At 34.3% G+C, this 23,831-nt stretch overlaps 5 protein-coding genes, 1 long non-coding RNA gene and 1 other non-coding gene across 16 annotated transcripts; 1 reads left to right on the forward strand and 6 right to left on the reverse strand.

The window, feature by feature from the left end:
- The first annotated feature begins 587 nt into the window (after positions 1-587).
- Positions 588-5,680, forward strand: LOC107906089 (casein kinase 1-like protein 2). The gene is made up of 13 exons (XM_016832951.2): positions 588-1,134; positions 1,222-1,262; positions 2,059-2,128; positions 2,239-2,387; positions 2,470-2,636; positions 3,482-3,543; positions 3,661-3,724; positions 3,804-3,888; positions 3,976-4,102; positions 4,247-4,329; positions 4,434-4,497; positions 4,660-4,799; positions 5,042-5,680. Exons 1-13 carry the CDS (start codon positions 1,059-1,061, stop codon positions 5,339-5,341), a joined length of 1,428 nt encoding a protein of 475 aa, XP_016688440.2. The 5' UTR covers positions 588-1,058; the 3' UTR covers positions 5,342-5,680.
- Positions 5,681-6,229: 549 nt separating this feature from the next.
- Positions 6,230-7,635, reverse strand: LOC107906092 (uncharacterized). Its single transcript, XM_016832953.2, has one exon. It carries the CDS (start codon positions 6,815-6,817, stop codon positions 6,467-6,469), a length of 351 nt encoding a protein of 116 aa, XP_016688442.1. The 5' UTR covers positions 6,818-7,635; the 3' UTR covers positions 6,230-6,466.
- A 371-nt stretch (positions 7,636-8,006) lies between these two features.
- On the reverse strand, positions 8,007-11,473 carry LOC107906090 (eukaryotic initiation factor 4A-10). 2 transcript variants are annotated; one of them, XM_016832952.2, is made up of 5 exons: positions 11,134-11,473; positions 9,694-9,763; positions 9,454-9,560; positions 8,932-9,362; positions 8,007-8,833 (listed from the first exon to the last, which is right to left on the reverse strand). In XM_016832952.2, the coding sequence occupies exons 2-5, from the start codon at positions 9,759-9,761 to the stop codon at positions 8,198-8,200; spliced, it is 1,242 nt and encodes a 413-aa protein (XP_016688441.1). In that variant the 5' UTR covers positions 9,762-9,763; positions 11,134-11,473; the 3' UTR covers positions 8,007-8,197. The 2 variants fall into 2 exon arrangements, with proteins under 2 accessions (XP_016688441.1, XP_040949696.1); XM_041093762.1 differs by having other exon boundaries at positions 11,077-11,390.
- LOC121218050 (small nucleolar RNA snoR98) lies at positions 9,986-10,090 on the reverse strand. The gene has a single exon (XR_005914317.1). It is a non-coding gene; the product is annotated as a small nucleolar RNA snoR98 (small nucleolar RNA).
- Positions 11,474-13,651: 2,178 nt separating the features above from the next.
- LOC107906088 (uncharacterized) lies at positions 13,652-14,328 on the reverse strand. The gene is made up of 3 exons (XR_001686663.2): positions 14,118-14,328; positions 13,806-14,037; positions 13,652-13,711 (listed from the first exon to the last, which is right to left on the reverse strand). It is a non-coding gene; the product is annotated as an uncharacterized lncRNA (long non-coding RNA).
- Positions 14,329-14,724: 396 nt separating this feature from the next.
- Positions 14,725-15,749, reverse strand: LOC107906087 (uncharacterized). The gene is made up of 2 exons (XM_016832950.2): positions 15,654-15,749; positions 14,725-15,546 (listed from the first exon to the last, which is right to left on the reverse strand). The coding sequence occupies exon 2, from the start codon at positions 15,484-15,486 to the stop codon at positions 14,860-14,862; it is 627 nt and encodes a 208-aa protein (XP_016688439.2). The 5' UTR covers positions 15,487-15,546; positions 15,654-15,749; the 3' UTR covers positions 14,725-14,859.
- A 122-nt stretch (positions 15,750-15,871) lies between these two features.
- Positions 15,872-23,831, reverse strand: LOC107906086 (glycylpeptide N-tetradecanoyltransferase 1). 9 transcript variants are annotated; one of them, XR_005913894.1, is made up of 5 exons: positions 23,591-23,793; positions 21,954-23,059; positions 21,732-21,836; positions 20,140-20,259; positions 15,872-16,001 (listed from the first exon to the last, which is right to left on the reverse strand). XR_005913894.1 is itself a non-coding variant. In XM_041093766.1 (4 exons), exons 2-3 carry the CDS (start codon positions 23,034-23,036, stop codon positions 21,732-21,734), a joined length of 1,188 nt encoding a protein of 395 aa, XP_040949700.1. In that variant the 5' UTR covers positions 23,037-23,059; positions 23,591-23,793; the 3' UTR covers positions 20,325-20,437. The 9 variants fall into 9 exon arrangements, 6 of the variants coding, with proteins under 6 accessions (XP_016688437.1, XP_040949700.1, XP_040949698.1 ...); XR_005913893.1 differs by having other exon boundaries at positions 21,732-23,059; XR_005913892.1 differs by lacking the exon at positions 15,872-16,001 and adding an exon at positions 20,346-20,437 and having other exon boundaries at positions 20,194-20,259; positions 21,732-23,059.

The following is a 23,831-nucleotide window of genomic DNA, read 5'->3' on the forward strand; positions in this document are numbered from 1 at the left end:
AATCCAATAGGACAATAAGAAAAATAGTTTAAGACTTTGACATGAAATTACGAAGTTCTCAAAATCTAGTTAATGCTGTAAACATGATTATGAAAAAAGTAGAATATTTGGATTGCTGTGTGTTGTTCATCCTAGGTTTGGGCCTGTAACTTCAGCTTCAAACCGGACATTGCTCTATACCTTCTCTTAATGTCTGGTAATTCTACAAATTGTCACCTGGTCTTTAGCTTGGTAAGAGCGGTGAGACACGATTTATTTATATAAAGCTCTTAGGTTTAATTCACATTACTGTCTTTTAGCTTTTGTTAAAGACTTCAGATTAAAGTTTGAATTCAAATATTTAGTTTAAGTAACATAAATATCCAATGATTTAGTTTTTATTTTTTATTAAAAAATAGAAACTAAATTCCATTTTTTATATTAAAAAGGAGAAAAGAAGTTGAAACATCTGCCGAAATTGAAGGGAAAAAAGTGAAAAGAAGAAAAAGATAAAACTGCAACGTTTCGATCCTCCAATAGAGCCTAAGGAAACAAGCTTGGGTTCGATTGGTACAAAGCTCTATAAAAATCATCAATAATTTTATTAGCAAAAATAATACATGTTAAAGTGTGTAAAACCCTTTAATAATATTTATAAAAGAGCTTCCCGCAATCTTTCGCCTTCTATTTCTCTCTCTACTATTTTAATTTATTTGAAGTTTCTGTCGGAGTTGGGAGAGAAAAGTTTTCATCTTTATTCCCCTCAATGTCCCCACTTCCTCCACCCCAATAACTCCTTACAGCCGTTGATTCCTGATACTCATCACATCATATCGTCAGCTCTCCCTCCACTCCATCACTGCCTACCTTCTTTTATTACACGCCCCTCGGTTTTTTTTTTCCATTGTTTTTCTTTTTCTTTCCACTATTTTACTTGCTTTTTTTTGGGTAAATTGTATTGTGAAGTCAAGGGTGTTCTTTTTCCATTTTAATCTTAAATTGAGTGTTACCGAGAGTGATAGAAAAAACGGAGACTAGGTTTTTCCTTCTAATTTGGTTTTTGTTTAAATTCGGCTGCAATGGAGCCGCGAGTTGGGAACAAGTATAAGCTCGGTCGAAAGATCGGCAGCGGATCGTTTGGAGAGATCTATCTTGGTTTGTGCTTATTCGTATTATTATTATTATCTTGTTTGCCTTTTGAAGTACTGTTTTTTTTAATGATAATTTCCTTTTATATTTTAGGTACCAATATTCAAACGAATGAGGAAGTTGCAATTAAGCTTGTAAGTTTTTTCTTCTTTCAAGTTCTTCGACTTTTTATGTTAATTTGTTTGGGTTTTCATTGCAATTTTTTTATTAGTGTCTTGGTGAACAACGAAAGAAAACCTTCTAGGGTTTAACAGTAGATAAGCAGCTATATAGCTTTTCTTTTTGCCTCCTAATGCTGTTAGTGTTAAGAATTGTTTGTCAATGGTAATTTTACTGCCAAGTATGGTAATGGTTCTGTAGGGACAGTAGAAAAGTATGTATCGCTTACTTCGACTTTTAGTTATTCGGATTATTTTATTGGGGTTATAGTTTGCCTTGAATTTTAAGCTTTATTAGGGTTATAGTTTACGTTGTGTACCCTATTCACAGGGATTAGATTTGTGTTTATTTACTGGTTTAGTTAAAGCCACTTGCATGTCGTGAACAAGGACATGTGGGTTTTGCATATATTTTCATAATACCATTGAACTGTAGAGCTTGAATCATGCCATTATCATCCATAGCGTTTAAATAATAAAGATTTGAGCAGTTTTGGTTGTGAGCTTCTCACAATCTCAACTGCATGATTGCATATTGAAGTTGAACTCTCCAAGCGAATGGTGATTCTATTGATATTTTAGTGATCAAATGATAATCATACATCTGAATGAATCTAGGTAGTATGACTTTCGTCTGACTGTTGTGTGTACTAAAAAAGGTTTCCCTTATAAGGTATCGATAATGCAATTTATTCCGCAACTTTCTTTTGTTTATAGTGTTTTCAATTGCACGGATTGTGCTTAGAAATTGATGACATTTTGTTTTGCTCAGGAAAATGTGAAGACCAAGCATCCGCAGTTGATGTATGAATCGAAGTTGTATAAAATACTTCAGGGAGGAAGTAAGGACTACTTTTCCTGCTTGTTGAGTTTTTGAAATAGGAAGAGTTTGATTTGCTCTATTCTGCCTATTTGTTTTTTACGATTAATTTTCTACTTCTATCTTTGGCAGCTGGAATTCCAAACGTGAGATGGTTTGGCATTGAAGGTGACTATAATGTCCTTGTGATGGATTTACTTGGACCTAGTCTTGAAGATTTATTCAACTTCTGCAGTAGGAAACTGTCACTCAAAACTGTTCTCATGCTTGCGGATCAGATGGTAAGTTTTCCTACATTATTTATTCTGGTATGTTTTCTTAGAGCTTCACTAATTGTTTTTGGTAATTGCACATTCTCATCAGATCAATCGAGTTGAATTTTCTCATTCAAAATCATTTCTACATCGAGATATCAAGCCAGATAATTTCCTCATGGGTCTAGGGAGGCGTGCAAACCAGGTCTACATCATTGATTTTGGTCTGGCTAAGAAGTACAGAGATACTTCAACCCATCAACATATTCCTTATAGGTTAGTTCATTTGAGTACTCTCAACTGGTGGTTTTTTTTAATTATTTGAAGTTGAATGGTGCTTCTGAAGTTATGTCAGTTGATACAATTTTTATATGACAAAGTTGTTTATGGTTTTTGTATGATATTTGGCTTCCTATAAAGGTTGCTTATATTACTGTATTAGGACATTGAGCTTCTTTAATCTTTCCACTGAAATAAACTTGTTTAAGGTTGCTTATATATTGGGCTTTCTATCAAGGTTTTAAGTTTGAATGAATTAGAATTATTAGTAGCTACTTTTCTCTCTCCCTCTCTCTCTCTCTATATATATAAATCTTTTTCTGTTTCATCTCAATTCTAGTGTATGTCTTTTGCTTTTTTCTATTTTGATTCTTCTCCCCTCAGGTTTAACACTTCTTATTCTTGTCTTCCCCCCTTCATCTTGCACCTAGATGTTGGGTTAATCTTCAGCGACATCATTTCTGCTTTTTTCAGATGGCTGTCCATTTTCTGTTAGTACTTTATAAAATTTGATATGAGAAGTTATTTCATTGGAATAGGTTATCACTACTGAGCACTTAGTTGTTAAAGTTGAATGCTTCCATATGTAGATCCGTGAGCTTTTATCAATAATTATTACAATACTTGTGCTGTTATTGTTTGTTGTTTAATGTTCAAAATTGAATGTTAAATGAAGCTCACCATTTCTCCAACAAAACCTTTAATATTTAATATTGAATGTTAAAAGAATTTAAGAGTTTTGCAGGCACAACCTTTATGTACTATACTGATTTTGTGAGTCTAAATTATAAATCTATGACATTTGGATTAAAGTTTTTTTGATGTGCTTGTATTTATTACAGAGAAAATAAGAATCTGACAGGAACTGCAAGATATGCAAGCATGAATACTCACCTTGGAATTGGTAGGACATTGTTTTCAATTTCAACCCTTTTTTTATTTGTCAGATAACCTGGAGAGTGATTGTTAAATATTTCATTCTAGCTTGCACTACTAACTCATTTGCTGTATCATTCTATAGAGCAAAGCCGGAGGGATGATTTAGAGTCACTTGGATTTGTTCTAATGTATTTTTTAAGGGGAAGGTAACTATCACCCTCCACTTTTATCTCACATAGAGCAAAGCTGTCGGGATATTTTAGTTATAACCTAGTGTCTGCACAGTCTTCCTTGGCAGGGGCTGAGAGCTGGAACTAAGAAGCAAAAGTATGACAAGATCAGCGAAAAGAAAGTATCAACTTCTATTGAGGTAAATTATTGTCTGATTATAGCTGTTCTTCTCATACCTTTTTCAGCAACTTGAATCTGTGTGTAAAACTTACTGGTTTTTTCTTAGGCCTTGTGTCGAGGTTATCCTAGTGAATTCGCATCCTACTTCCATTACTGCCGATCCCTACGGTTTGATGATAAACCAGATTATTCTTATTTGAAGCGCTTGTTCCGAGACCTCTTCATTCGTGAAGGTCAAAACTTTTATATGCCCTCTGTTCCTTCCTTTCTTTTTCCTTCTCTTTCTGTAAGATGTAATACTTGACTGTAACTTTAGATCTTGAAATAATATTCTATGAAGCTTTTCCTCAAGTTGTTAGCTTTTCTGCTTAATTCAGGTTTCCAGTTTGATTACGTGTTTGATTGGACAATCCTAAAGTATCAGCAATCTCAGATTGCCAATCCTCCTACCCGTGCTCTTGTAAGTTGTTTGCAAAACCATGTAACTCAATGGTATCTAGCTTCTTTGCACCACCTTTGACTAGTTTTTATTGATTGTATGTTGCATTTTAAAATGTTTTCCAGGGCTCTGGTGCTGGAACTAGCTCTGGCTTACCTCCTGCAGGTGCAATTGCTGATAGGCAGTCAGGCATGTTCTATTACCTCCTGATTTTGTCTGGTCATATATTGCAATAGTTTATTTTTTGCTTGATTATTTCTTTTATTTATGTATATTCAGTCACATAGTATTTTTAGATAATGCCCCATGGTCTATCTGGAGCAACATGATGATATGGTAGATTTTCCACAGGTGAAGAGACCAGACCTTCTGGTTGGTCTTCAGCAGATCCTACACGCAGGAGGCATTCTGGCCTGATTGCAAATTCTGGAAGTTTAGCTAAACAAAAAGGTCCAGTAGCTAATGATCTTTCTGCTGCTAAAGATCCTATGGTAATAATTAGTATTATTTCTCCTCTTGGGAAGATCTCCCATAGATTTTGCATGTTTCTCATTGTGTAATACCGTTTTTGACATTATGATTTAGAAAAATTGGTTTCTCTAAAGATAATCCTGCATCTTTGTGCTACCAGAAGAATCCCACCCTCCATCTTCTCTCCTTTTTCTATTTTTCCAGCAAAAATTGTTGTATGATGGTAGCTGATGTTGAATGCCCTTTCTCTTGACTTGTGCAGTTGTCTAGTTCTAATTTCTTGCGTTCAAGTGGATCTTCGAGGCGAGCTGCTGTTTCTAGCAGTCATGATGCCGCAGCAATCGCAGTTAGTGGCCCTGAACGCTCTCACTTTCGTACAACCGATGCAACTGCAGGGCCTTTCCAGAAAATCTCCAGTGGGCAAAGAAACTCGCCTGTTTTATCATCAGAGAACAAGCGGCCATCTTCTGGTAGGAACACCTCAAATATAAATAATTTAGAGTCTGCTGTGAGGGGCATTGAAAGCCTACATTTTAGAAACGAAGAAAGGTTACACTATTAGCGTACTACCTACTCAGCCTGCCTGAATCTCCTGCTGCCAACAAAATCTATGATGGCATACTTGGAGCAGAAGCTGTTCTGTTTATTGTGTTTTTATAAAAATCTGAGACGAGACGACTGAAGTTGAGAATTATAACTGTAAGTAGTAATAAAGAGAGAATGAATGAGGAAGAGTGGGACGTCCAATGATAGAAATTATAAAACCTAGGGCACGGTACTTTTGTCTAAATATATACAGCTTCCCTTTTTTTAATCTTTGCTAGCTTCTGTTAAATGTACTTGTGTAGATCATGTAACATATTTTAAAATTCAACCGCAGGCTATTTGTAGGGTTTTTTTATATCAATATTGTAATTTGCTTTTATTAATTTGCTGTAGGAAGTCGCCATATCATGCTACATCATAATAAACGGCTGTATACAACAATTGCTGAAAATTTTAACCAACATTTAAAAATAGCAGGTTCTTGAACAAGATATTCATTATTGGGAAGAGGGGTTCACTTACTTTTTTTTGTTATTAAATATTAATGCAACATCAATAGCATTAAAAAATATCCATGGAATCGGTTGGTCTACACCATTCGGATTTCAGGTCTGGGTACACTAATCATGTAGTTATGATTTTAAATCTTGTTTATTTATTTAGTGGGGTTAGCTGGCACCTAATGAGCCATATTCAAAATCAAAACTTTGAGTTTCCATTTTATTTTATTCAAACCTTATGAAAAAGTAGATAGAATGAGATTGAAAAAGACAGTTCAAATCTTCTATTAATTCTTATGAGTTGCTTTTATCTCATTCATCTAAATTGATGGTCCACCAATAATTAGAAACAAGATCATTGACGATGGCACATTATCAAGACCCTCTTTAGATAGAATGCAATCTAAGGAAATGAATTAACATGTTCAATTTCGCTGAGGACCTAAATCTCACTAATTTGAGAAATACGTACTCAGATAATCTATAATTAAAATTCTACAAAGTATACTTTATGCTCTATATATTGTAAAAGCTTATGAAAAATTCCAGATTCAAGGAAATTTCGCATATCCCAAAGTTGCCATCCACCGACATAGTCCCAACAAAGAAGAAAAAGAAAAATCGAGACAAGTAGCAGAGAATCAGCGCCACCCATACAATACATAGTCTTTGATCCACCTAAAGCTTTTCCTTAGAGACCCTTTCATCTTGCCTTCAACCGCGTAAACCTTGTAACCAGCAACCCTTTTCTTCCTCTGCAGCTCCGGATCATTGAAGCTCCATGATTTTGAAGAAGACCCAAAAGTGCTTTTGCTTTTCTTCATCTTAATTTCCTTGCCCAGCTGATTTGGTGGTTGAACAGAGTTGGCATAATTGGCACTGTAGCATCTGAGGTCTTGCATGTTCCTTGGCCCTCCTTCTTTAGCTTGATAGTAGTAGCTATCCATCTGCATCTCACCATCCCTGTATGATTTGGATCTGAAACCCTCCATAAAGCAAAAAAAATGAATGCGGAGGTGTGGAAAGGGATGAAGATGAAGTTGCGGCAAGTGGAGAAAATAAATATAAATTGGGTTTGTTTTTTTACTTGGATTGAGACAGAGAGGAAAGGGGGGGGGGTTAAGTGGGAACAGCTCAAGTGGGGGTGCTTATGGGCTTTAGTGTTGGCAATTATTATTTTTTTCATTGGTGGAGCCTTTTGACATTTTCTACTTTTATATTATCTTACAAGGCAGTCGGCCATTGCACGAGGGCAGGCAGCTTATTTTGAATGGTCATTGGTGCGTACTTGCCACGTCTGATGGCGTTCATCCTTGACATTGATAATGAAGAGCGTCTTCTAGATGGAAGGAAATCAAGGTATGCATATTTCTATTGAAGTTGAGAAAGGGGTAATGAGATTGTGTAAAATAATAATATTTGATTGGGTTGTGAATTTTATGCAACTGTTAAAAGATGGGTTGTCCTCACTCACGCTGCTAGATGGTGATGAGTGATGACTTTTGAGTTTTGAGTACAGAGCTGATGTTGTGGGTCACATTATCTGCTTTTCTTTCACGAATTGAACCATATGTACATACATACAACCAAAAAAATGGGAGAGTAAACAGTAAAACACAGACAAGGCTACAACAGCCAACAGCCCAGCCCAACGCTTCTCCATGGAAAGCAAACCTATTATTTGGTGGGAGACGCCATTGCCCAAACGTTCTTCACCGATTGGATATATTGTTAGTTTGAAGTGACTACTCTTCAGGTTGTTAAATTAGAAAATACAATTTAAAATCAAATTTTAGCCTAATTTATTTAAATGCATCAATTAATTCAGTCCATGATAAAAGGATCAGCAAACTGAAAAGAGAAAATAATAAAAATGAGTTTGGCGTACCTAAGCTTCCTTTAAAATGGAATGAGACAAACCAAAACTCAAAATACAAACAATGACCAACACAACTGGAAAGGCAATGAACTCGGTAGGCGCAGCAAACAACTAAGCTCTACTAAAGCTCAAGTGAGTCATCAGCTGAAGAGAAAAAAACCTCAGTGACCAAACATTATATAAATCCACCCAAGCTTGAATAACTTACAAAGAAAAAAGGAGATTCCAAAAACCCCTAGCTGCATTAGAATATCAAATAACGATAAACCCACAGCAAAGGAGTGGGCAAAACTGGACAATCATTATCTAGAAAATGTGCAGGAACCATATCATTAAAATGGTCAAATATGTTTTTAAGAACAACATTAACTTAAGAAACTAGAAAGGAAGAAAAAAAAATAAAGAAAGAAACAAGAAAAGCGCACGTTAAAATAGGACTTGCAAAACAACAAAACCCTTTGCCTCAAATAATCTTCCAAAAAAGGTAATCTCATCAAAGGAGATCAGCGACGTTTGACGGCAGCTCCTCAATGATCACATTGTAGAACTTCTGGATGTCATACAGCATTCTCTCGTCATCATTAGTCACAAAGTTAATGGCAACACCTTTCCTTCCAAACCTTCCACTTCGTCCGATACGGTGGAGGTAGTTTTCTGGTTGAGTCGGCAGATCATAGTTTATGACTAGAGACACTTGCTGCACATCAATACCACGAGCAAGGAGATCAGTTGTGATGAGAACACGAGAAGAACCGGAGCGGAATTCACGCATGATGATGTCACGAGTGTTCTGGTCCATGTCTCCATGGGTGGCAGAAACTGTGTGGTCACGGCTTCGCATCTTGTCAGTTAGCCAGTCAACCTTGCGTCTTGTGTTCACGAAAATGACACTCTGGGTGATGGCAAGGGTCTCATAGAGATCACAAAGAGTTTCAAGCTTCCATTCCTCCTTTTCAACATTCACATAAAACTGCTTGATACCCTCGAGGGTGAGCTCATCACGCTTAACCAAAATTCTCACTGGTTTGTTCATGAACTTCCTAGTGATCTCAAGGGCTTCAGGTGGCATTGTGGCAGAAAATACTCCCACCTGAATCTTGGCTGGCAGCAGCTGGAAGATATCGTAGATCTGACAGACATCAACATTATAAGAGCACAAATTATCAAAACCAGTGCTTTCCAAAATTGGAATCATTTTAAGGTAACATCAAAAACGAAATAGCAAACCTGATCCTTAAAACCACGAGAAAGCATTTCATCAGCCTCATCCAAAACAAACATCTTAATATAATCTGGGCGGAGTGACTGCCTCCTCAACATGTCAAAGACACGACCAGGAGTTCCAACAACAACATGAACACCACTTTGAAGAATGCGCTGGTCCTCACGAACACTTGTCCCACCAACACAAGCGTGGACCTTAACACCAAGGTAATCACCAAGTGCCCGCATCACTTTCTCAATCTGTTGTGCCAACTCCCTGGTGGGTGCCAAAACCAGAGCCTGGCATTGGACCATAGCATAATCAAGTTGTTGTAGAATTCCAGAGCAGAAAGTTGCTGTCTTCCCAGTTCCGGACTGTGCTTGCTGAATAACATCAAGACCCTTGCAAAATGGAACAATACCTCGTTGTTGAATTGCAGAAGGCTTCTCAAAACCTTGGAAAATATTGACAAGAGAATCAAGAATTCAGCATAAATTTGACAAAAACGACCAACATAAAAAAGATATAAACTTCATCATACATACCATACGCATAGATACCCCTCAGAAGATTCTCTTGAAGTCCCATTGCATCAAAACTGTCATAAACTTCATCATAACTCGTGAAAAAATCATCTCCATCAGTTTGGAGCCTGTCCCATTAGAATTTCCACATGTAAGAATCAGCCCATTGTAAACCAATCAGCTCTTTTTCCCTCTTGTTTTAAAGGGAAAAAAACATATGCGAAGGGAGGAAAGAATGCAGTCTATAAACAAGAAACTTACAACTCAGTCATTTTCTGATCATATTGGCGAGCATCAAATTGGGATCCTTCCGGTGCCAAACCTGCCATGACTGTGCAGAGGGAAGAAAGAAGAAAATTATTATATTCATCTCACCTCCAAATCACAGCTTTTAGTTTAAAGATATAAATGGATACTGGCCAATTCAACAAGGCTGGATTCTGATAAAATCAGTATTCTGAACGGTATATAATCATCAAAAGATATAATCTCCAACATGTAACGTTGAAAGTTTTTAATGGAATTAAAAGCCAAAGCTTTTCCATATTGAAAAAGATGTCACAGAAGAGCCAAACTTGCACACCAGATGAAGAGAAGCACAAGCATTAACTTCTGATTTAGTATTTGGAGAAGCCATACAAAGAGGCATACAGTCATCTGATATTTGGATCATAAACCCTTTACCACCAGAAACCATATTGCCTACCTCTCCAAAATTCACTCAGGGACAAGTGCTTAAAAGTAAGGTTTAACACTTTGTTATCACCAAATATCTAAATATTGCTACAGAAGACACATACTGATGGCACTGTCTCGGTCCACAGGAGCACCAAATAATCACTTGTAAGCAGTTAAGTAAACATGTTTCCAACCCTCGGTTTACTATGACATAAGTAACTCGGTCAGTATGAAGGGTTTTGTAAAGAAAGTGGTGTAAGATAATACTAATGTTAGGCCCATATTGTAATCCATTCAAACAGTGACAACATATATACCTTTCAACTCAGATCAGAAATACCACATTTGTTAAAAATCAGCCTCAAAGTCACCGACCAGTAACTTAAAACTGAACTATCATCAAACATTTACAGCCTAATTTTTTTTATTTTCCATTACCAAGTAGCAATAATATGCGTAGCTCGGGGAATAAGTGCCAATCATCTCACTCAACTAAATGAAAGATATCAACCCCAAAGCTGGAAGTTACAATTTTAAGTTAAGATCTGCCCACAATAATAACAAAAAGCAACGATTTTCATAAACGGAAGCTCGGATAACTAAAGCCTTCCAAATTCGTACTCTTTGGAACCTAAAATACAAACAACAACCCTTTTTGTTCGCCTTTTCTCTTCAAAGTCCATCAGTTCTTTTTCCTTAGAGATAAATCCAGCAGGAATGCTTCAAATTTGTTCATTTCTCAAATCTCGAACTAAATATAAAAGAATAAACCTTGCAAGAAAAAAAAGGAACCGGAAAATTCCTGTACACGAACTAGTCAATCTCAAAAACAAAAACCCACGAACATACAAGTGAAACAGATCAAACTCAGATCCCAAACAGTAAAACTAAATCCAATTAACATCAACAAAATAAATTCAACAAAAATAAAGCAAAACAGGAAAAAGAAAAAACAATCAATCAAACCTAATCACCCCGCACACAGAGACAAAAAGAGAAGAACAAAGATGGGAAGAGAGCAACCTTGAAGCAGATGAAAACAGTAGGAGCGATGGGGAAAAAAAGAGTGTAGAAAGGCTGGAAAGAAAGAGAATGAGAGAAAGTGAGAGAGAGAGAGGGGGGGGGAAGAAAGGGTAGTTTTTTGAGAGCTTTTTTCGGTTGATATTTAGAGAGAGATAGGGTTTCCCAAACTCCTCGGATCTGCGCCGCGGAGTTTTGAGAGAGGAGAGAAGTGTTGATAGCAAACGCAAAGCAGCAAAGCAGCAATATAAAAGCGTTTTGAGTTGTCTTTTATTAGGTTTAATGTGATAGATATCTCTTTCTCCTTAGTGGACTAGCCGTATCCTACTACTTCCACAAGGATCTAACTTCTAATCCAACATCCTCTTCTTTTTCTCCCCTAATTTTCCCTCTTTGCCCTTCTTTTTTTAATTTATTACAATTAAGGACTTGAACATCAGTTTAAGATGCAATTAAAACCGTTAATACCGTATCTGTAATTTTAATGCTCTATGTTACTTAACCTGCTTTTTTTCAAACTGTTTTTAATTTAAAATATATGCTAATCGCAATTTCAACATATACGATTCTTTTTATTTAGTAAATATATAAAATGAAGAGTATATCTGATCTTTTCTCAACATATATAATTCAAGTTTTAGAAAAAGCAACTGTTTACTTCTTTGGCCAATTTTCTTTTTACTTTGATGAATAATGCTTTAAATAAAGGCAACTTCCAATTTAATAGAAAATCCTATTTTAGTCTCCCATCTAATTTTTCTTTTTTAATTATTAAATTTATATTCTTTTGTCAAATCACCCTAAATTAGATGAAAAATTTAATATTTGTTCACTTTGCTGATGTGGCATACATGTAGATTGCCACATAGATGACACGTTAGCTTTTAATTAGTTTTTAAATTTAAACAACATTAAAAATTTTATAATTTTAAATAAATTTAATTCTTTTTTCATTTTTAAAAATAGTTTTCATATTTTTTGAATTTTTAAATTTTAAAAAATTAATTGCTTACATGTGTACGTAACATTAGCAAAGTTAATAAATATTAATTTTTCCATCCATTTTGAGGTGATTTGAAAAAAATATATAAATTTAATTGGTAAAAAAGATGAAAAATTAAATAAATGACTAAAATGATTTTTTAAAAAAGTTGGAGTGTCAAATAATATGCCTTAAATAAAGACTGAGTATTTGATAAACTACAAGTGTGTGTTTTTATTCCACACCAACCTTAAAATTTTGAGCAAACTTTCTTAAATATATTTTTTTAATATTTTATTATACTGCTATAAGTTACTTGATAACTCCCTAAGCGTAGAGTCTAAAAACTCCACTGTGCAGACTTAAAAAATTGACATATTTATCTTTTTTTTAATATTTTATTCTACCTCTATAAAATACTTATCAACCATTGATTCTGTTTGTGAAGTTTTTAGTGTACCAAATAAAATGTATTTTATGATCTAGCAAAGTTTTACAATTAACAGGGGTTGGTTGTTAAAAAATAACAACGAATCATTTTTCTCAAATTCGAATGGGACACCCTTAAAACATTGGCTTTTGCATTTGCATATCTATTCCCACTTTTTATATTTAGGGCTAGTTTGGATGGGCGGTGTGTTTACCTCCGGTGAGGTTAAAAACAGCGGTGGCGGTGAGATTGGGTACTGTAGCGGTGAGATTAGAAACAATGGTGGGGTGTGTGTTTGGATTCAAACGCAGCTGTAGCGGTGAGGTGAAAATGAAAAATGACTATTAAGGACATCAAATTAGAATTGATATATAATAGAAGTTATTTAAATTATTTTACTTTTTTAAAATTATTAAAATATGCAAATTCATTTAATAAAATATTAAAATGTATCTTCCAATATTTTAATGAATTATATAATTAATTTAAATTATTTATTAGATAAAATGATAATTATTTTTAATTTTTTATAGTTATAATTAAATATTTTTTATAACAATGATAAATATTATTTTCACAAATAATAACATTATACTTGGATCTAATTTTGAAGTATCTAAACGGATGATTTTTAATAAAAAAAATATAGTAACATAAGACATAACAAGTTTCATTATTACTAGAAATTAGGTTATGATACAAAATGTGTTTACAAATATTGATTCATTAAACTAGTTGCAATGGTTTCCCTTAACATTGTGATTTCAAGGTCACTTTCTCTGCTAGAAGAACTCGATTCACATCTGTCAAACTGGCTTGAAGAGACTGACATGTCCAGTATATTCTCAAATTCTTGAAAATCCTCATCATTTGACCAAGCATGTCTTCGAATGTAATTATGCAAAACCATTGTTGCAATAACTATTAAAACTTGCTTGTCGAATGAATAACTTGGAATATCTCTTAATATTGGCCATTTTTTTTTCCACACTCCGAATGTTCGTTCAATCACAGAGTGTAACGAAGAATGGGCATGATTAAAGATTTCTTTTTTTCCAGATACTTGATGATTACCTCGACGAAAATCAGGTAAATGATATCGTTCCCCCTATATGGACCTAGAAAACCTGCCATTTGTGGATATCCGGAATCCACAAGATAATATTTTCCTGCAAAAAAAGTAAAACATAATATCAAGTTTAAAAATAAATTAAAAATTTTAATATTTTTTATGTAAAAAGTAATTAAAAATTAAAGTTCGACCTGGTGGAGGGTGTGGAAACTTCAACTCTTGCTTTCTAAGTGCTTGCAAAAAAATTCTACTATCATGTGCTGTTCCTTCCCAACCAGGAAATGCAAAAATAAAGCACATGTTGAAGTCACAAGCTGCCATAATATTTTGAGTTGGTTCACCTTTCCGTCCGATATAAGGTATTTAAGAAGAAGGCGAAATGCTTGCTTTTATGTGTGTTCCATCTATGGCCCCAATACAATCCTTTAAAATAAATACAAGTAATGAGATAAAAGTTAGAAATAATTTATGTTTTAAAAATATAAAGATTGTGTAAATTTTACCTTAAAGTGAGGCCAATATCTTGTATCATGTCGAATATGGTTCGGTACTTCTTCGAATTGACCTTCAATGGGTTTAATCGTGTCTATTCCCATTCGAGTAAATATATGCAACATATCAGTAAAAATTCGACTAACAGTTTCCCCAGATCGTTGAAATCGCTCTGTTGCATTTGAATTTGATTCTCTATTTCCAAGAATGTACAATGATAATGCTAACTTCTCCATCGCCGATACTTTCCCATTCTTTAAGCCATAATTTGTTTGCAAATCATGCAACAATCTGTGAAATATATTTTTTGGCATCCTAAAACTAATCATGCAACGATCATCGTGCCCATTTAATACTTCGTCCACCCACATTTGACCAGTATAATTTGAATCCATACGCGGTTGCATAGTGAAATAAGTTTCATGGTGTACCAATACACTGCTTAACACATATTCTTCCTCATTATGATAATTGTTGTGCTCAACTTGGGTAACAATTGTGGCTATTCTTCGTTGAGCCTCTTCACTTAATTCAGAGGTATCATAATTCATATCAAAACTATTATACATATTGTTAAATTCATCCATAACCTGAAAAAGTAATCAAATGAAAATAAATCCTTTAAAATCTCGTGACATTCTATACAACACAAAAACTTGATTAAAAGCATAACATAAAAATAACAAACATAAAAAGTAGCATACATTAGTTTTACATATAAAAAAGTAGTATAGTTATATTACAATAATATTTCTAAGGAGCTGATGGTGGAGGTGGTTGATGGTATGGTTGGAAGGGAAATGAGGATGTTGCTACCAAGGATGAAAATGATGCAATTGGATTTTGTTCAGCATACTCACGTCGAAGCCACCAAACCCTATCATCTGGATCTAAGTTCAAAAACATTTCTCGTTTCACCGATATTTGGAACATTTTGGTGGCAAAATAGTACAATTCATCTCTTTTTGGAATTTCATCTCCCAAAGCACGCAAAGCATCCATTGCATTTGAAATAGTATATTGAGAGTGAGGAAAAATAATTTCATTCACTGACTTCATTGGACTAGCCATACTCTCACACAATTTCTCAATCTGAGTAGTTAATGTATTTCTTGATGATTTTCTACTTGAACTTGATTTTTTTCCCTTACCGTGTACAGCCCCAAGTGTTTGCTTTCTTCGATTAGGGATTTCATGAGAAGGGTTTGATGGTACCTCATCAGGGGGAATACCTTCATTCTCGTTACTATGTTCATCTGAATCACCAAATCCCTCATTAGGTGCATCATCTCCCATAGGAACCCCACTTGGAAGAACACCAGACGAAAGTGCCCATGCGTTCTCTCCGGTGGCTACAATGCCACCAAACATTTGCCACATTAACTCATTCAATCGTGGCTCAATTCCTTTCTTCTTAAATCCTTTAAAATCAGGATTTTCCTACATAAAATGCTAAATATTAAATGTTATACTAAGATTTTTATAATTGTAAATTATTAATTTCAATAAACTTTATGCATTAAAATAATGATAAAGTGAACACTAACCTGTATTTTTGCAGCCCACCATTCTTCGGTAGCATCGACCGTCTTTTTAGTTGGACACCATCCAATACCTGTAGATTCCTTAAGCAACTCCCTCCATAACCTCCATTCCTTTTTTAATGTATCCCACTTATTTTTCAATTGAGGTTTTCTATAATTTTTTTGTGTTTTTGCTTGAAAAAGAGCAATGACATTTTCCCATCCTTTTGAGTTTAGATGAATTGTCGGTCTATTACCAGCATTGACTTCATTCACGCAAAGTTCACAAAATATCAATGTCAGCTCATCATCTCAAACAGCTTTTGTTGCTAAGCTACTATCTCCTTCCACAAAATTTCGTGTCTTTACCATCTATTGTCATTGATATAATTCAGTCAATGTGCTAGCATTCACCAAGAAGCATAGAGCAAATATATAGTCTATAAGTTATATTAGACGTCTCCCAATGCTAATCTTTATCTAGCCACACCCAAAAAAAAACTGGCACCTTAATTGGAAAAAAAAAACTGTTGTAGTTTCTTTCTGGATTTCTCTTTTTTGATTGTCTATAAATAGATACATGTGTTGTTATGGCTTTTATAGCCGAATATATTACATAATATTCATTTTTATTTTCCCTGTATTTTTGGGCTTGTAAGATGGACTTATTTATTTTTTAATTTATCTGTTTTGTTTGTTTTTCTCTGGGCCGAATAAAATTGGCCTGTTACATAAGACAAATAATGTTATATTAGTTCGAATCCTCTAATTTTGATTGAATTAATAAGGTTAGAAATTTGAGAATTTTAAAATCTTAAGTTCGAATCCTTTAATTTTGATTGAATTAATAAGGTTAAAAATTTGAGAATTTTAAAATCTTAAGTTCGAATCCTCTAATTTAAATACTATATATGTGGCTCACTACTAGAATTATTTGGGACAGATAGTGGCCTTAATCTCTCTTGGCTAAACGGGAGAATTTAGACCATTTTATAATACGAGAAAAATGCAGACATACATTACAATAGTTAGGTATAAAATAAAGAATAGCTAATACGGTTTTACACTTGAAAAAGAAAGATAGTAAAAAATTTTGTAAAAAAATAAGATCTTTTCAAAATAAACAAAAAAATTACATAAGCAGAAAATTTTATCTCTTTATCAAAGATAAGTTATAAGAATGGCTAAATATTATCAATCAAATTAATTTATTTTGACTCATTTACTAACACATGAGTAAATAATAATAATACTCTTATTAGACGGAGCATGAATTTAAGTTTTTTATTTTTAGAACTTTTTGTTAGATGAGACAATTATACTTTTACCCTTCTAAAAATTAATAATTTAAATTTAACTTTCATAATGTAGAATTTTCAACATTAATCCTTGACTTCGCCTAAATGGATTTTTTACTCTAGCTTTGTATAAATGAACCTATCCAAGTTTATTTGAATTTAAATTTGTAGTTGTAATTATATTTTGTATTAATTTGGTTGTAGTTATAATTATTTATTGCATTTGTAAGTTTCTTAGAAATAAAATGATTAGAAATAAGATGATTGGGGAAATTTGGGTCAAAATTGAGGAAAAAGCAGTGAAGATAATCCTGGGAAGTGAATGGGAAACTTCCCAATCCAGGTGTTGAATGCAACAGTTTTTTCCTTTGATATGAACGACCGAAAGAGTGAGCTCTTTTTTTTCCTTCTTGTTGTTGATTTAATTTGTGCTTTCTTTGCTTCTTTTCAATTGGTTAACGAATCTCTGAATCTTTTCATTTGGTTTGATTTATCCTCTCCCTCTCTCTTTGTCTCACACATATGCACATCAACAGACGCAATTGTGTGTTCATCTCTTGTTTTCATTATAATTTATTGCATTTGTAAGTTTCTTAGAAATAAGATGATTGGGGAAATTTGGGTCAAAATTGAGGAAAAAGCAGTGAAGATAATCCTGGGAAGTGAATGGGAAACTTCCCAATCCAGGTGTTGAATGCAACAGTTTTTTCCTTTGAAATGAACGACCGAAAGAGTGAGCTCTTTTTTTTCCTTCTTGTTGTTGATTTAATTTGTGCTTTCTTTGCTTCTTTTCATTTGGTTAACGAATCTCTGAATCTTTTCATTTGATTTAATTTGTGCTTTCTTCGCTTTTTTTCATTTGGTTTGATTTATCTTCTCCCTCTCTCTTTGTCTCACACATATGCACATCAACAGACGCAATTGTGTGTTCATCTCTTGTTCTCATTATAATTTATTGCTATTGAATGCAGGGAACAATTTCGTTTGGTGTTGGCTTCTTTTTCGTTGTCATCGGATGGCCTATCATTGGCATGGTATTGGAGGCATATGGGTTTATTGTGCTCTTTAGGTTTGAATTTTTCATTCCTTTGATTTAATAAAAATGCTTGGCTTCTATTAATTTTGCTCTTTAGGCATATGGGTTTATTGTACTCTCGGCTATACACACTCCCAACCCTTCGTCAACCATAATACACATTGCATCGCCATTTTTGTATGGACATGTAAGCTGCACGGTCTAGATTATGCTAATTATAGTTGTTTTAATTATGCTTGTGGAATGATTTTCGATATGGTGGTTGGATTTGTTTTGGCAAGTTCTTTTATTTGGTTTCTAATAGAATTTGGTAGTGAATGGAAGTACATGAGGAATATGAGTCAGCTAATGAAGAAAATACTTATGTCTCTAATCCTGTTACAACAAAAAAAAATGGAATAGAGAAGGATGTAACAGAGTAGCAGACTTTGATTGAAAGATTTGTCCTGAAAATTGAAAATTTCTGTAAGGGGAGCTCCTCTGACATCTTTGCCTAAAAGGGGGAGAAGTAGTAGCAAATGTTCAAAATGAGGATAGTGATTGTTAATGATTGTTGCTTTATGCTTTGCCAGAGTCGATCTGGTGTAGCAAACGGTAGATACGATAGATGTTGATTTGTTGCTTATCTCGTGTTCTCTTTATGCTACTTTTTGTGGTTTTTGTTGATACTAGATGGGACTTGTGTGGATTATTTGTCATGCTCTATATTTCTTGAAATTACTTTGGAAAGTGTGTGTATGCTTGGTGGACAATGTGATGACCAATCATATTGACAAGGGAAGTGTATGGTCGAGCATGGTTCTATTTCTTAGGGGGAGATATATTCTAGTTTTCGTTGATTTGTTCAGATTGTGTGTTAATTATTTGTTGTTGATCTTGTCAAAATGTCAAAGAGGGAGATTATTAGAACTTTGATTGCTTCTCTTGTTCCATTTCATATTCGAACAACATATAGAATAACAATTTTGTATAGTCAAAGTTTTAGTGTTGGCATGTTTGACTTTTAAATTACATGGCTTTTGCTTTAATTTTATTTAGCAGCAAATGAGGAGGTATGGACGTTGAAGATGGAATTAATGAGATTATCTTTTAGTCTATTGACTTGGCAGTGGTTTTTGGCCAACACTGGCAGTGTTTTTGCAGAGGATACCTATTGTTGGTTGGTTGTTCCAGCAACCATATATTAGATCGGTATGTTTTGTTTCTAAGTTAAGTACTTTTGTTTTTAACTTGTAAACTTCTGCTATACATGCATGCTTCTGAAGTATTATTTTGTTATTTCTTGGTTGGTTGTTTACTTGATTGAATCAGTTTGAACTTTTAACAGCTTCCTAGAATAGCCCTAAATTTTGAAATATGAGCAATGGTCTTTGGTGATCTCAGATTATGAAAGAAAGCCAAAAAGTAATCTAAAACTAAGTTCTTATTGAATATTTTTGACTAGCTGAAAGAAGTTTGGTCTGAAGCCATTTTATTTTGCATTCAACATGTCAGCAACTGAATCAGCATCCATTCTTCTTGCTGCAAGTAGTGCTCGAGAGGCAAAGGGCTTACTTGAAATGGCAAGAGGAACAGTTTCAGCAACAACAACAACAGCAAAGCTATTTCAGTGAGTTAAGTTGTGGGGTGTTTTCGAGCCAAACCAACCACAGTTTAGCTGAGAAAGTGAGTATGAATTTGCATGTTTTTTTTTGTTGTTGGCATGTTACTCGGTAATATGGATGGTATTATTACTGATTTGTTTTCTTATTTTATCAGGTCTCTTTCATTAGATAATAATGTTTTAATTATGTTGATTTATATAGGTTGGAAAGGAGAAAATCAGTGAAAGAATGAAGTATCTGCAAGATTTATACCAGGATGTAACAAAATCACAAGCAAAGCTGGTATGCTTGATGAAATCATCAATTATGTTCAATCTCTTTAACGGCAAGTAGAGGTAAAAAAATAATGGAGAAAAAACATATGGATTTGTGTATGAACACAAAAATTCTTTTTCATTTCTACTAATTACTTAACTGCTTTAAGATTTTGTCCTCCATGTGAGGACATATTTATTTGTTGTTATTTTTTTAGCTAAGAAGAAGATGAGAACAAGATGAGAAGGAAAAACAGAAACTACTTTGATACAATTCAAACACATATATAGAGTAGAAAAAGAAGAGTTTTGACTTACCAGAGCAAAGTTGAGAACAAGATATGAGTCGAAAAATAGAGCTTCTTTGAGTCTGCTGTGAGTGTCTTTGAGTCTGCTGTGAGTGTCAATTGAAGAGCAGGAGTTGAAGAGCAGGGTTTTCTGCAGATTCGGGAAGATATTAATCTAATTTTCAAGGATAAAATGGTAAAATAATAAATAAAAGTAAGGGTGTTTTTGTCTGCTACAGTGCCAACAGCTTAAGAAATTCATCCACTGCTGCTGATTCCTCCAGCTGAAAATCAGCTGACCAGTGTGGTAGGAAAGAAATCTCACTGCACTGATAGTCCAAACAAACAACGCTGCAGTGAGTTTGGTAGCAAATTTTTATTATAAACGCACCTCACTGGCGGTAAAATTGAAACCAAATGGGCCCTTAGTCAATGAAAGGTAATCCACAGCTTGAAAAAAAAGCCACCCATACTTTTCAAATTTACTTTACAAGACAGAAAAAAAAAATCTAAAGGAAAAATAGCAATAATCGAACACTTGCAATTTGGGTTTTGAGTAGATTTCTACTATTTCTTTTAAGATTACCTTGTGTTTTGGGGGTCTAAATTCAATAGATAATGTTTAAAGTATCAGCTTTATGACACACACACCATTTACCATTTCGGGTTTTGTTAGTGGAATTTGATTAGTCAGATAGCGATGGACATTTCTTCTAAACCAAGAAACCAAAAGAGGGAACCGAAGATTAATCCAACATCACACTCACCATATTAACCAATGCTATTTCATCAATTTAGATTTCATTTATTTTTTTAAAAATCAATGATTAACTTTGTAGAATTTTTAAACTTCTTTTTTAACTTAAAATAAAACTTAGTTATATTATTATTATAACAGGTTCTGATTAAATCATAAAAATAAAAAGACTATAACCATTTGATTAAATCACGTCATAAACTATTATGGTAACCTGAAATCTGTTAAATACTTCATTTTCACTGAAAACCCATTTCTCTCTCTTTATTTTTAGTGTTGAAACCAGTTGACTTACATAAAAGGTAAACTCCTATTTCTTAATACAAATCCTACTTGATATGATCATCCAATGAGATCTTTAAATAGATGTCACTCTTAGAATGCTCATTAAATTGCAAAAATGGGCTGAATTAAGCCCAAATATCATCAACTTGAAACCCAAAGTCCATGAGTTTACAGAGCAAAGGACTCGAAACATGTTGGATCCACTAAACGAAGAGGATCCCCAAGATTATCCAATCAGACTTAAAAAACTACACAAATGCATAAATGAAAAACGAAAAAGAGACCAAATAATTGTATTATACAGAAAAGATGATTGATGACAAAACAAGAAGACAATCGTGTCACAACTGAGAAAACCAGAAACTGCAATCAATGTTGAGATTCATCTATTTCAAGCTCCTAGAATTTGAGGCGTAAGGATGACCCATTGCCTATTATCTACCAAACAAAATAAGTCACAAAAACAGGTTTGTTTATATGGCAACATAGGGTCTAAAACACTAACCAAGGACTGCCATGGTTCAACCAATCAACACTCAACACTAAACTTTCTCACAAGAATTTTCGAAAAAAAAACATACCTAAAGAAGTACAAGGCCAAGCTCAGATGGTTTCAGTGTATGCCGTATCCTATAGTTGTAAAGATAATAGTGAAGGCTTCCATCACCTGGCCCAAATTTCAGTTCCTTCAAAAAGGTATCATTATTCATGACATCCAATGCATTGAAAACGTCAAATTCCTTCTGTTTTGCCACAATAAGAGCATCGTTCATCAATTGAAGCAGAGGGGTCTTTGTACATACATTATAATACGAATATGCTGCCTTCAGAGTCGAATGATTCTTGTTTCCTAGGATAGATGAGGGAAGCGTGTAGAAACTGCAGAAATCAGTGATCTCATGGGTTTTGGAGCTTTCAGCAACGTAACTATCAATAACACCCTCAGTAGGAAGAAGCCAATGTTCGACATCATGTTCACTGAAATCAGGTGCAACCACAAACCGACTCAAATAATTCCTGAGAATGTGTGTGACTGCAGGAACATCATGTAGCCCCATTTTCCTGAACCCAGGAGTGACTGTTGATTCAGGTAACTTGTAAAGCTTAATTGTCCGACTCATTGTCATCCTTGGACCAAGTCTAGAAAACCCAACTTCAATCAACTTCTTTGGATTCAAGGATCTATGCCAATATTGACAAGAAGTTATCGGTGTTGGAATAATGATTCCAGCAGTGTATGCTGCTTGCCAGATATTCTCCAAGTGAACCCTCCTTGTCACCTCTTTAATCATAACAGGAGCAAGCCTTTTTGACCTGAGCTTCTTATGAACACACAGAAAATTAACCTCTGCCATGGTAACAATTTCATCTCGAACCCGGATTCTTGCCGGAACACCTGTAATGAAAGCAACTAACTTCTTGGAACTTTTAACACGGACGCCAATATGCCAGCTCTTAAAATAACCAGGGGGACGAAGGGCCCAGCGTAGAAACTCCTTCGAGTAATTAAACCTAAACATATTCTCATCATCCTCCACATAGTTATTTGCCAGAAGGTTATAAACCTTGGTGCACATTTCGTCCGAGTCAATATCACATGTAATCCATTCATACATGGTTGGAAGATTGTACGGTTCCTGCTTGACTTCCGATAAAGGAGTGGGAGCTTCAATAGGGTCCTCAGGCAAACTAGTGTCTCCCAAGTCTTTGAATTGCCCAACAGGCTGGGATTCCCAAAACTTGTGTCTCTTTTCGAGGCCAAGGGACTCTTGAACTTTCTCAGTTATCTCATCGAGTGCAAGGTCACTTTCTGAAGGTACATTTCCATTGGGATTATGGCTTGGGGTTTCTTCAGGTGGACCAGAAGATTTGTTGCTATCAACCATTATGAATTAACTTCAAAGGCAGCCTGAAAGTCAAAGTAAATAAGATGTGTATTTTACATTTCTTTTTCTTCTACGAAAAATGATAACGAAGATTGATTAAGCTTCCTTGATGTTGCATAATTGGTAGTAAATTACTAAAGCATAAACGAGATAGGAACGACCTTAACTATTACATAACCAAGAAAAAACATAAAAAAAATTGAATCAAATTCTTGTTTTGATCAAACAGAGAACATAAAATCTTGCTTTGTTCAAAGAAAAGAGAACAAAGCTTTCATATCCAAGATATTAAAACACACTAACTAATAATATTTCCAGTCCTATCTCTCTTTATTTCCCCTCTTTCCAAGCAAACCAACTGAATGGGGAAAAATAGATGGAAAATCCAATTATGGTAAGTGAACAAAGAATATTGAAGATAAATCATGATGCAATTCTGTTTTCTTTTACTTGTGTGTAAGCCTGCGCGTTATCATCAAACAAAAGATGGCCTAGAAAATGAAATGTGAAAACCATGCAAATCCAGAAAACCAAACAGAAAATAAATAAATTACCTGATACTGTAAAAATGAATAAGATGGAAATTTTTAAAAAATTTCCAGGAAACAACTCAAATTGAAGCGGAGATCTAAGAATTTTGAAGCTTCGGCTTGTGAGAGAGCATTGGGAATTTGGAAATAATAGAAGAAGCGTGTAAGCGGAGCGACGATCTTCTAGGTCCTAATATTTTAGTTAAGAATTTAAGGAATAAAATTTCCAAGAATTGTTGGTATATTTGTCATTTCCTATGTTTTA

The sequence above is a fragment of the Gossypium hirsutum genome, chromosome D05 (assembly GCF_007990345.1).
Source record: "Gossypium hirsutum isolate 1008001.06 chromosome D05, Gossypium_hirsutum_v2.1, whole genome shotgun sequence".
NCBI classification, from domain to species: Eukaryota; Viridiplantae; Streptophyta; class Magnoliopsida; order Malvales; family Malvaceae; genus Gossypium; species Gossypium hirsutum.

Bases quoted from the DNA above. Each gene is read 5' to 3' on its own strand.
- LOC107906092 (XM_016832953.2), bottom strand. From the start codon at position 6,817: ATGGAGGGTTTCAGATCCAAATCATACAGGGATGGTGAGATGCAGATG.
- LOC107906086 (XM_016832948.2), bottom strand. From the start codon at position 23,036: ATGGTTGATAGCAACAAATCTTCTGGTCCACCTGAAGAAACCCCAAGC.
- LOC107906090 (XM_016832952.2), bottom strand. From the start codon at position 9,761: ATGGCAGGTTTGGCACCGGAAGGATCCCAATTTGATGCTCGCCAATAT. The intron at 9,363-9,453 runs GTATGTATGATG...ATATTTTCCAAG, and splicing joins GAGGGGTATCTATGCGTATG to GTTTTGAGAAGCCTTCTGCA. The intron at 8,834-8,931 runs GTTTGCTATTTC...GATGTCTGTCAG, and splicing joins CTCGTGGTTTTAAGGATCAG to ATCTACGATATCTTCCAGCT.
- LOC107906089 (XM_016832951.2), top strand. From the start codon at position 1,059: ATGGAGCCGCGAGTTGGGAACAAGTATAAGCTCGGTCGAAAGATCGGC. The intron at 4,103-4,246 runs GTCAAAACTTTT...TGCTTAATTCAG, and splicing joins AGACCTCTTCATTCGTGAAG to GTTTCCAGTTTGATTACGTG. The intron at 4,498-4,659 runs GCATGTTCTATT...GATTTTCCACAG, and splicing joins AATTGCTGATAGGCAGTCAG to GTGAAGAGACCAGACCTTCT.
- LOC107906087 (XM_016832950.2), bottom strand. From the start codon at position 15,486: ATGTGGCAAATGTTTGGTGGCATTGTAGCCACCGGAGAGAACGCATGG.